The 12,889-nt window shown below is 36.9% G+C and overlaps 1 protein-coding gene across 2 annotated transcripts in view; it reads right to left on the reverse strand.

The window, feature by feature from the left end:
• Positions 1-153: 153 nt before the first annotated feature.
• Positions 154-12,889, reverse strand: part of Herc6 (HECT and RLD domain containing E3 ubiquitin protein ligase family member 6) — a 42,307-nt gene continuing 29,571 nt past the window's right edge. The window contains exons 15-23 of one of the 2 annotated variants that reach the window (XM_087658126.1): positions 11,522-11,626; positions 9,649-9,789; positions 7,278-7,421; positions 5,453-5,619; positions 3,963-4,026; positions 3,581-3,651; positions 1,962-2,145; positions 1,763-1,865; positions 154-1,513 (exon numbers count right to left, since the gene is read on the reverse strand). In XM_087658126.1, the coding sequence (XP_087514252.1) occupies positions 1,299-1,513; positions 1,763-1,865; positions 1,962-2,145; positions 3,581-3,651; positions 3,963-4,026; positions 5,453-5,619; positions 7,278-7,421; positions 9,649-9,789; positions 11,522-11,626 (1,194 nt within the window). In that variant the 3' untranslated portion in view covers positions 154-1,298. 2 annotated transcript variants of the gene reach the window in all.

The following is a 12,889-nucleotide window of genomic DNA, read 5'->3' on the forward strand; positions in this document are numbered from 1 at the left end:
AGAAGGAGGTAGTGAAGGATTTTGGTATCTGTAAACATAAGATATTTACAGTTTCCTTTCTCTGTGACATCTTTGGTACTGGAGCAATGCTGGGATCAGAGAATTAACGGAGGAGTATTCCCTCTTCTAATGATTAATTTGCTCTTGTTGCAATTTATTATCTTTAAATGATCTATTTTTAATAAGTTTATTTGGTCACTTTGGAATCCAGTAAACACATAAAGTCTGATAAGTCTATAAAGATAAAACAGCCTTATAGAAATGGAGCTTTAATGAAGAGGGGTTGTCACAGCAGCATATATGTCATTCTTACAACAAACTATATGAGTTTATGAAATCATTTCAAAACTGTATAATGCAATTTAAGTTTTAACATTAAGTAGAACTAGTATACAAGATGTATTGGTCTTTTCCCATAGCAGTTATGTTGCTTTGTTAATTTACTCTATAGCATCATAATAAGACATATTTCAACTTCTTCACATTTTACCAAACAGAAGTAGGTGTAATAACAGGATCTATATTTAGAATGTATTTTGGAGCACTAAGTATAACTATCTTTAAATAGTAATAAATATCAACACTTAGAAGTTGAAAATAAATCATTTAGCATTTACTAAAATCACAACTCTAAATATATTCCTTAATACAAAATATACATCTATATGCTTCAAAAACTGTTGAAAGCAGTACATATTTTGCTTATCTTTTCCAAACTTGGTTTCTTAATACTTTTAAACTAATAGTTTATTATTGGTACAATAACACTTTAAATAAGTAAATACTATTTTATTTTTTATTTTATTTTATTTTATTTTATATATTTTAGGTGTTTTTAGCATGTATGTCTATGCACCATATCCATGGTGTGTTTTGGAGGCCAGAGGAGAGTGTTGGATCCCCTAAGACTGGGATTACAGACAGGATGTAAGCAGCTATGTGGGTGCTGGGAATTGAGCCCTGGCCTCTGGACGAGCAGCCAGTGATCTTAACCACTAAGTTCTCTCTTTAGCCCCTAGTCTTGAACATTTTAAATATTTAGTATATTATTAAAGGAACATAGTTTGTTCAGAAAATATTGCAGCCAAAACATTCTAAAAGAGCAATGTTAGGAATGTGGCAAATGTTTTATAGAATTCTTTCACTAAAATATTATTTTATAACTTATTTATCTCAAAAACTAAAGTAAAATCCTTTAATCTCTTGTCCCTAATTAGATTAAGGAAAGACAGAAGAACCCCAAAGTAAAAGACCTAATCCCTGAGGCTGTGGACTGCTGGGAGGTGAATGCTTCTGCATCATTCCGGTGAGATAAACCCCTTGTTATTGTTGATTGCAACCTGAAGTGCTTCCTTCATCCTTCTCATTGTGGAATACTTAGGCAGGTCTAGAATACTGTGACATGTCAATGATCTTGGGTTATCTCTTTCACTGAAAACTTCAGGACACCGGAATCTTATTCCTTCATTCTGTAGGCCTTTTACATGTAGCCTATCACATCCTGTAAGAAACACTACAAAGGAATACAATTTTGTTAAGAATTTTCATCTAGAAAATTTCAAGAAACATAAGAGGAATTAATGATCACATTTAATAAGTCTTGAGTGTACTTTTTGTGCAGAAAAACTGTGCAGGGACAAGGACAGGGGCAGGAAAAGCCTAGAAAAGTCATGGCTATTGGGGTTTGTACACTACAAATATATGTGCCTTGCCACTAAAATGATCTATTACATGAAGACTGGATATCTATTATAGTACTTACAGAGGAACTTTTTCTTTTCATCCAAAGTTAGTTCATGGAAAGCCTTCCAAAACAGTAGAATAGTTGGGTGTGATTTGGAATATCCATTTTCATACTTTGAATTCTTGAGAAGAAGATTTAAAAAGAGTTAGAGGAAGTTTTAGGAGGGATAAGTATCAGTCATTTGGGAAAGTTAGAGGACACTCAGGTTACCACTTACATTTTCAAATTGTTTCCAGTCACAAGTAGGGTTTCCAATTATTGCTGCCATTAGTTCTTCAGGCTGGAAATGCCTAATACTGTCCCGGTTACACACCTTGTAAAATCCTCTATGAAATTCGTCATAAATTGTCTTTATAGAAATGTTAAAAATGTAATCAACACACTTGGACACATAGTCTCTCCTTGAGGGGAAAAAAAAAACCAATAACATGCCTTATCCATGACTACAATACTATTTTTCTCTCTTAACTCTATCGAGAAAGGAAAGTGTATCTTCTATGTAGCCCACAAGTCTATACAAGACAGGGAAATGAAAACCTGGCTAACTAGAAGAAAGGTCCTTAGAGAATATAAGAGAAGGACTCAGACATTCGGGTATTCTCATTTTCCTTATTGCAAGGAGCAATTGTATCTCCGATCTGAATGTTTGACTTTGAACAGGGACATGTTCCAGTGGAGCATGGAAATACATGGAAAATGCATTTAACACATCTGACCTACTAAATATTGTAGCTTAGCCACTTTCCTTCATTAGCTGCTTTCCACCATCAGAAGAAAGTGTTGTATCATATATAGGTAGCTTAGAGAATGATCAGAAATCCATGGAGTATGGTAACTGTGGAATGCAATATGCTTTCACATCACAGGGAACTACGGGAATAAGTTCATCCATTTGATCCTTGCTTCTTTGCCTCTACGCATTCCTTTCTGACATCCTTAGCTGGCTACTTCTTGTTCGTAGGAAACCACATAGTAAACATTCTTTCTAGCATGTCATATATCTTTATGTGCTGCCCTCTCACGCTCAAGATGAGGCTAGCAAGAAGGCCTCCCACAGATATGGTCCTTGAATTTCCAGAACTGTGACATAAATAAAACCCCTTTCCGTATAAAGTTACCCAGTATTTGATGTTTCATTATAGTAATGAAAAGTGGACTAAGTGGGGTAGCCACTAGAAACATGCCCAACCCCCTCCACACACCCCTTTAAACAGCCTTTGGTAACTAGCCTATTTACCTTTCTCTGTCCTCCTATAACCAATAGTGTGTTGCCAGTGCACCAACCAGTTTTCTGAAAGGAGGGAGGGGGAGGGGGTATAAGGAGACAGAAAGAACCAGAATACAGAGAGTGGGCAGAGGGAGGGGAAACAGAAAAGGCAGGAAGGAAACCGCATTTGTATCCTTTGCCAATGTTTATGTCCTGAATTTTCCTGCCATGGCTGACTTCAAATTACTAATAATAACCTGTGAACGGTGATGGAAATTTTGCAGTCAGATCTCATAAACTGGTACCAACTGATTTATTTAATACATTACATGTATTAAATTGGGGTATCAGCTTTCTGACCACTAGGATATAAGTTACATATTTTGCTTTTTTCATGGTTCCATCACTAATATCTAGAATACAGTATAGCATAGAATAGGGACTAAAAAGTTACCTTAGAGGACAGAAACATTTATTCTTAAACCATTTCTTCTCTTCTCCTACCTGTTTAGCATTCTAAAAACCAAAATTCTAAAACGAACATCCAAGAAACTCAAATATACTTTAAACTGTACGAATACAAACATTTCATGCCTATTCAAAGTAGACACTTAGGTCTCTAAACTTACTTGTTTGTTTCATTCACAGGCACAGAGATCCCATCTGGAATTAAATCAACATCTCTTTGATCCCAGTATATCTATAACCAAATATAATCAACTGATAAACATGAACGTGAATCTGTCATCATTATCCATACATCTTCCCTAAAGTTTTACAGAGTAATTATCTTTTAAAATATTGAATGTTCTATAATAAAATTATTTTTAACGTACTAGATAATGGCTGGGAATATATCGTAATTGGATAATCCTTCATTGGCAGAGGTGCAATCTCCAGCCACAGCTTGTGACACTAAAGCATACAAACAAACAAACAAACAAACAAACAAACAAATAACAGCAAAAACTGATTAAAGCCAACCTATAATCAAGATTTCTTGCTACTCACAGAAAAATACATGTGAAGTTCTTCAATAACACCAGCCTCACAATTTAGAACTTCTTGCAAATTCCTATTGAAAAATTGATTTAAAATGATATATTTGATACTATAGAATTTCAAAGTAATAATCCTTCAATGGGGAAAATTAAGTTAAGACAGACATGCACAAAATTCAGTATAAATTTTGTCTCCTACTCTTTCCCACTCATCTTCCTAGAATAATCTTGATTTAGAATTTGATTTGTTAGTCTACTCTACCTTATGGCTAGCGCTGTGTATTGTGAAAATGGTTATGCAGACAAGATTCTAAAGCAGAGAGGAATTACTTTGCAAAGTCCGGAGGTGTCTTTAGTTGTCACAATTAAAGGTTGTCATCTAGTGAATAGTTACCCCAGACACTATTAAACACATCACATACCCAGAACAACCCGCCACAAAGAGAATTAAAGCAACCACGTGCCTATAGTTATGGCTCAGTAGATGCTCTTGTTTGAGAGGGAGGAGGCCCAAGGTTGGATCCCCAATCAAAATACCCAAAACAGAAAAGGTCAAAGTGTCAAAATTGCCACTCTTGAAGAACTCCTTTAATAAAAACTTACCACTAATGGATGAGAGAGAGAGAGAGAGAGAGAGAGAGAGAGAGAGAGAGAGAGAAAGAGACAGAGAGACAGAGAGGCAGAGACAGAGAGACAGAGAGAGAGAGAATGAATTATTTCATTCAATTTGCTATCAACAATTTAAGAAAAATCTGTGGCAGAAAAAGGACATTTTATGTGTATCCACTTAGGTCCTTGCGAACCTGAACATGCTTCTATTTTTGGATGAACCATATTTATATTCACTTATGGCACTATATCTTTATAAACCACATGTATGTGCACTTATGGTATATGCACTTATGGTACTAAATCAATTTATAAACCATATAAATGTACTCTAGCACTATATTAATAAACCACATCTCTATAATGCACTTATAACACTATTTATAAATTATATCCCTGTATAAACATAGTGATAATCTATATTTTTACAAGCCACATCTATCTGTACCATCTTATTACAATATATTTATAAACCATATCTCTATATATACATGTTTACACCCCTATATCCCCATCTATGTAATTTATTAACTGCATCTATGTATATGTATTTATTATACTATATTTATTATGAACCGTATATATGAACTTATAACACTGTATTTATAAATCATATCTATCTATACATATATGCACTTACAACACTAATTTACTTATAAACCATATTACATTTACATATATTTATAAGTATAGCATTGTATCTGTTTATAAGCTACATATATATGCACTTACACATTGCATATTTGTAATCCATATCTATATATGTATATGCACTTAAAGCATTTATATATATGTATATATATATATTTTATAGGATAAGAAGGATGACCCATATGTACTTAAAAAGATGAGACTTACTGCTGCTCTTATGAAGCAAATATATTTACTCACCTCCCCAGGAGAAGACTAAGGTCTTTTAAATCTTCCAAAGATGGCTTTTGCTCCAAAAGTTTTTTATATAAAGCCAGTGGGAAAGAGAGGTTGATAACATTTAAATTATTTAGGGAGAGTCCACATAAGATCCCAAAGAGGAAATATCTGCTCTTCTCAAACTTGGGCTGGAAAATAAATTCGAAAAAAGTTCCTACACTATTATAAATAATCAGTTATACAAAGGCACAATTAGACCAAAAAAAAAGAATAAATTTTAGCTCCTTTTAATTAACATCACAAATTAGACAAAAAAAACTGGTTTCAAAATAATTAAAAAACAGACTGTTTTATAAGTTATCATACAATTTAAATTTCTTCCATAATGTTCTTTCTATTCTTTATGTTTATTTGTTTGTTTGCTTGAGACACACTGAGCAAACTTTCTTCTTTTGATAGTTCTCAAAACTGTATAGCTGAGGGTGACCTTGAACTCCTCTTGCCTGTATCTCCTAAGTGAGGGATTATAGCCACGTGCCACCATGCCCAGCTTCTTGCATAATGTTCAATATAAATTAACAATACAGAACATTAAGCAAATGCATTTCTGGTGACTGATAGTATTTCTGAAACAGGCTTGAGTGGAATTATAAAGTTTTCCTTTGGAATGTTAAGGGACTAACTGTCCAATTCATGGAGACAGGTGACAATGAGGAAGGAGAGTTGTTCTGTAACGATATTTAAATTTAGCAGAATGAATGCCAGATGAGTGTTCTGGGAGTGTTGGCTCTGTTCGGCCATGCAGACCCACACGGGGCCGAGGTCTCATTCTGGCATCCTGTCTTACAATGTAGACTCTGCTTGCAGACGATTCACAATTCCTTGTGCCAGGAGACCTTTTGAGAGCTGATTTATGTCAGCACCATACGCTTGGACTTGGACCTCTGAGCTCCTTAACAAAGTACTTGGTTACACTAAAGCTACATCAACACAAAAAGGACCAATGCAGCTGCTCTTACTTTTCTTCGCTGCATCTTGTCATCCTGGTTAGAGAAACCAAAACAAAAGTACAAAAACATTCCAGGCCAAAGCTGCAGCCCAGGGAGGAAGCTTCCCTAGCTCGACATTCCAGGATTGCTGCTCCAGGGCCTTTCTGGCTGTTAGCAGAGGTTTAGTGACTCAAATGATGTGTATTCTCCTAGCTCTCCTAACCTTATTTACTCTTCTGCTGGAATTCTGACATGAGTTAAAAAACAGCATAAACAATCCGCAAAGGCCTCTCCTAGGCCATAATTTGTAATCTATACTCTGGTTCAACTTGATTTTGCTGTTTTATCAAGCCATTTATAAATTAAAGTAAGTGTGTGTGTGTGTGTGTGTGTGTGTGTGTGTGTGTGTGTGGTCTGTTTTCTACTGAACAGAACTGTATGAATATGCTTAAAAGTGAGGGCTTTGCTGAGTGTGGTACACGCCTACAATCCAAGCATTAATTAAGAAAGTGGAAACGAGGATTCAAGGCTACCTTGGAATATATAGTAAGACACTGAACAAGACATCTTATAAAAAGATAAAAGTGAAAAACAACATTACAGTCAAAGGAATCTTTCAGAATTAACAACTATCCCTACTAGTTTACCAGCGGTCTCTCTCTAATTTGAAACATTCCACATTAGAACTCTCAAAATTAAGGACACAAGCAAGGAAATGGTTTTCTACGAACTGCCTGATCATGCCATGGCACAGCTGCTGCCCCCTGGGTGATGTGATGGAGGTGCCACATGGTACAGTCCTGAGTTTACACTCTGGTTTGCATGTAATGCATTTTATTGGGAAAGACATAACTTACATTGACTGGAAACCACATGTTGGAACCATTTTCAGGATACATGAACATTTCATATTTGGGGTCTGTCATCTCTTCAAATATACAGTGGAAGAACTCAGAACTTACTCCCCCACCCTCAGGACGAATTTCATTAATAAATCCGACCTAAAGAAAGAAAATTTATTTCAAAGCTCTTATTTAAAATATAGCTCTTTGCTCTTTATGGAGAAGTCTCCAGCCTGTGCTGGACCTCTTGAGCTCACTACAATGGCAAGATCCACACAGCTCTTTTCCTTCTCATACCGTCTTCCCTCAGTTTGCTGCCAAGCAGTGAAAGCCGGGAGGAACCTATTTATTCTCCAGTTGGTAAGACAGTGAGTGGGTCCTTTAGATTGACACGCCTACACCTACCACTGGAAGAAGGAACAGTGGTGTGATATCAAATTTGATATGCCTTAAAACCATGAGTCATGAAGTTCTCCAGTTATTCCACCTTACCTGTCCTCATAGTATCTTTCAGACTGAGCAACCCTGGCTCTATTGAACAGCTATTTGTGTTCTCCAGCCCTACTCAAAGTACTTCTAGTAGGCAGCCTTTCCGGTGAGCATGGACCAGTATCTTTTAATATACATGCACACATTAAATCTATAAAATAAAATATGTATACATCTTTCTCATAAGAGAACACACACACACACACACACACACACACACACGAGATTCTCTTTTTAACAGTTCTCCATATCTCTGGATTTGATGGCCATGATTTTACCCTGACGATTCTGACAATTCCTTTCCTGGCTAACTTAATTGCATTCATTAATTTATGTATCTGATTTTTGGTGCTAGGGGATAAATTGGTCCCTCAGATATGATAGGCAAACACTGTACCGATCCTAGGTCTTGTATTTTGACCACTTACACTCTCAGCTGGTACTAGGAAAATCCACTCCCTTTGGAACTCCAGGCTCCAGCTCTTACCCAAGCATTTGTCAGTATTCAGTTCTGTACAAATATGGCCTGAGGTGCTACATAGTAAACACTCTCCCAGGCATCCACAAAGGATTAAATGAAGAGTGGCTGGAATTGAAACCTATATTGCAGAGCCTAGACATACAATGTGGGGGAAATGTGCCTATTACACTAGCTATCTGTTGGGTGCATGGACAGTCCCAGTTCTTCACTATTTCTTGATTGAACTCTTTTGAATATGATTTTGCAATATCTCCCATTAAGAGATTAGTATATTTTCCCAGCATTTGGCTTGAGTTCATTCGTGAGTATTCTTTGGCTCAAACAATATTTAATGATTCCTAGCTTGCATTTCCAGCACTGCTCTGAGAAGAACATGCTTGCTGGTCCCAAGATGAAGAAGGTCATTAAAGTATAACCCAATGTCCTCAGCTCGTAACAGCATAGCATAGTCAACCCTCACCTATCTTTTGGATATATGAACAAACTCAAACAAAAATTTGTATGGCTAAGAATGTAACTTATGGTAAAGCACTTACTTAGTATGTGTGGAAACTCTGGTTTTATTCCTAGCCTCTTACATACAAATACATATTGGTATAGAGGAATAGACACCCTGAAATTCAGTTGGACTAGAAGATTTTAAAATAAATTGTTATTTTTATGACACTAAGTACTGGAATAATTCATTATAATCATCAATAAGTGAGTTAACCTGCAACTAAATATGTAATTCAACCTTCTATTGTCTCAAGGGAAAGGGGGAATTTCTGGAAACCAGGGTTGTGAATGCATCTCCTTAATTATGAAGGTTCCTTCCCACAAAAAGAAAGAAAGATCCACCCATCTCTAAAATTTTAACCCAGAATTGGTTCTGTATAAAGGAAATACAGAGACAAAGAGTGAGCAGAGATTGAAGGAAAGGCCATCCGGAGACTGTCTCACCCGGAGATCGGTCTCACATACAAACACCAAACCCAGATATTATTGCTGATGCCAAGAAGTGCTTGCTAACAGGAAACTGATATAGCTGTATCCTGAGAGGCTCTGCCAGAGCATGACAAATACAGATGCAGATCCTGGAAGCCAACCATTGGACTGATCACAGGGACTCCAATGGAGGAGTTAGGGGAAGGACTGAAGGAGCTGAAGGCACCTTATTTGGATCAATGGGTGGGAAGCCCCTTGGTCCTGTGAAGGCTTGGGCAATGAGACTGGAGTGGGTGGGTGGGGGAACACCCTCATAGAAGCAGGGTAAAGGGGAATGGAATAGGGGGGGTTGCAGAGGAAAAGTTGGGAAAGGGGATAACATTTGAAATGTAAATAAAATAATCAATTTTTAAAAAGAATCAAGTGCAAGAAAGCAGATTAAAAGAGAGAAAGAAAGAATCCACTGAGGTTTTTTTGGTTTTTTTTTACCGATAGTGTCTTCCTAAGGTCAAAATCTTCAGCTTGTCTTAATTGACGCAAGGTGTCTTCCACCAGATGACTTCGTCTGACTTTCAGTATAAAGAACGGGCATCCCATCTTTTCTGGAGATGCAGCGACTTTGACTTCATCCTTTGAGAAAAAGAATTTGTTTACTTGGTTCTTATCAGAGATAAAAGTATGAATGGTGAAGCAGGCCTACAATCCCTGGGGTAGAGACTAGAGGATCAAAAATTCAAGATCTGGGGCTGGTGAGATGGCTCAGCAAGCAAAGGAACTTGCTACCTAGCCTTGGAACCTACGTGCTGGAGGGAGACAGCTGACTCAAGCAAGTTGTCCTCTGAACTCCATATGTAGATGGCAGCACATACATGTACAGAACATAAATGTAAAAATATTTTTAAGAAAAAATTCAAGGCCATCTTGGGGATATATACAAGGCTCAAACTCAAGGCAGGTCTGGGCTACATGGTTCCCCACCTTTTTACAAGAAAATAATCCTAAAAATTTTTAAGTACTTCTTTCTTGTTCATTCTTTTGGTTTTGCTCTTGCAAAAGGTGCAGTCACCACACCTCCCCTCACCCTTTATCCCCTACCCAGTCAACTTTCTGAGTGATGGAATTATAGGCACAAAGCATCAGGCTTGATTTATACTGAATAGTTCTAATAAAAATATCTTTTGTATCTTGCTGCCACCAGTCTATATACTTATAATTTAAGAAACGTGTTATTAAGTTATAAGATAACATGATTACAGGATCCAACAAGTTGTAGCACCTAGTGTTCATGTGCAAAAATGAGTAACCAGCCATGAACAATTAAGTAGTTAAAAATGTCTATGACCCCTTACTATAGTAATCATAATGTTGGCATCAAACCTGCTAAGAGAACAAATTACCATCAACCTTCTGAAGTCCAGTGTTGCATGTAAACCTCAGAAATGACTCTAAGAGCCATGGGGCAGATGAGGAAAACTGATACCAATAGGAAGAAGATAAAGGGAAGACATTCTCTGAGAGGATTCTCCATGAAAACAATAACCATCCACTTTGGAAGTCTCTGAAATGGTTTCTCAGGGAACCACGCTGTTCTGGAGCATTATCCTGGCCATAAAGTAGGAGTGTCTTGAGCTTTCTCAAATCGTCACTATTCCTTCGCTACTTTAGGTCTTGTTTCTGCTCAACTTCTTTGGGTTAGAAATTCAGCACTGAACTTGACTACCTTTGATTTAAGCTTGAGCCTTCAGATCTGTCACACGAACAATAAAGCCATGTTTAAAAATCACGAGTCAAGACAATTCCCTTGGGGTCTGCTTTGCAACAGTGACAGTTTGATTAATGGAAAACAGGTTTCTAGGGCAAGTGTGTTCGTTCATACCTAAGGGTCTTGGTAAAGGGTACCACTGTTTTTACTTTATATATGTATTAGATTTTTCAACACAAAAAAAATTGTTACCCATATTGGTTTGGATATTGTTTGTCTGATTCTCCAAAGATCTGTGTGAAACTTTGTGTCTAATATGGTAATAATTAACTTCTAAATTGGACCTCCTAGAAGATAATTATATCATGGGGCACTACCCTTGGAGGAGATTACTATGAGCCTCACAGAGTGGGTTATTTCCTGTGGGAACAGGTTGTTAAAAAGTGAGGCCAATGCAACTGGTCCCTTTGGCACATGACAAAGTCCTTTTGTGGTTCTCCTCGTGTTTTAATACTGGTGGTTGGAGACAGGGTAGTAAAGAAATAAGAACAGGCCCATCAGGATTCATACATCATGTTAGTGAACATTTGAGTTAAATAAATCTCTTTATAAAGTATATAGCATCAGTTATTTTGGCATAGTAACAGAAAACATACATACCGACAGCTTTACAGATGAGTCATGTTTCATTAATATAATTTTGGATGGCAAATCAAGGATAAATGGAAAATCATTGAAAACCATAGAATAGTATTTTATAAAGAACTAAAAGAAGAAAAAAAAAAGAAGCAAACATCAGTTTTAACAATGAAAAAAATAACATTCATTCCTTTCCTAACTTCATCACAATATTTACTGCTAGGATCTTTTGAATCTATCTTTTTAAATCTAATTACAGTGAAGCACCCCCCCTTCTGTCTGTTTATCTTTCCTTCTTTCTTTCTGAGACAAAATATCATATATCCTAGGTTTACCTCAAACTTACTATGTCCCAGAGAATGACCTTGCACCTCTTTTATATTTTATTTTATTTTTCTTGGATATTTGATTTATTTACATTTCAAATGTTATCCTCCTTTCCCCCTACCCCTGCTTCTAAGAGGATGCTCCCAAACCAACCCACCCACTTCAACCTCAATGCCCTGGCATTCCCCTATATTGGGGAAATGAGCCTTCACAGGACAAAGGGCTTTTCCTCCTATTGATGCTTGACAAAGTCATCCTCTGCTACATATGTGGCTGGAGTCATGGGTCCCTCCATGTGTACTCATTGGTTGGTGGTTTAGTTCCTGGGATCTCTGGTGGGGTCTGTTTGGTTGATATTGTTGTTCTTCCTATGGGGTTGCAAACTCCTTCAGCTCCTTCAACCTTTTCTCTAATTCCTCCATTGGGGTCCCCTTTTAAGTCCAATGGTTAGCTGCAACCATCCTCATCCATATCAGTAGGGCTCTGGCAGACACCCATATCTGGCTTCTGTCAGCAAGCACTTCTTGGCATCAGCAATAGTGACTGGGTTTGGTGGCTGCATATGGGATGGGGCCTTGAACCTCTTTTTAAAATTATTTTTAAAGTTTTAAATTATTTTATTTGTTTTAAGTGTATTGGTTTTTATTGTTGCATGTGTGTCTGAGTACAACATACATGCAGTGTCCGCAATATCCAATGATACCAGAAGATGATATCTGATAGCCTTGAACTAGAGTTTCAGACAGTTGTGGAGTACCATGTGGGTTCTAGGAATGGAACCTGGTTCTCTGGAAGGGTATCCAGTTTTTTTTTAACCATAGAACCATCTCTCCATCCCTGACCAGGCACTTCTGATCCTCTATCGTCCACCAAAGTATAAAGATTACTGCCATACCTGGTTTGAGTAGTACTAGGGATCAAGAACTCAGGCCTCCATTTGTTCTAAGCAAGTACTCTACCAAATGAGCCACATATCTTAGAGATAATTTTATAAGTAAATAAACTTGTATTATGAGCAAAATGTTTAAGTTTTCAATGACATTTTATGATGTAGGGATGACA

This window comes from Rattus norvegicus, chromosome 4, assembly GCF_021556685.1.
Source record: "Rattus norvegicus strain SHRSP/BbbUtx chromosome 4, alternate assembly SHRSP_T2T, whole genome shotgun sequence".
In the NCBI taxonomy this organism is placed as follows: Eukaryota; Metazoa; Chordata; class Mammalia; order Rodentia; family Muridae; genus Rattus; species Rattus norvegicus.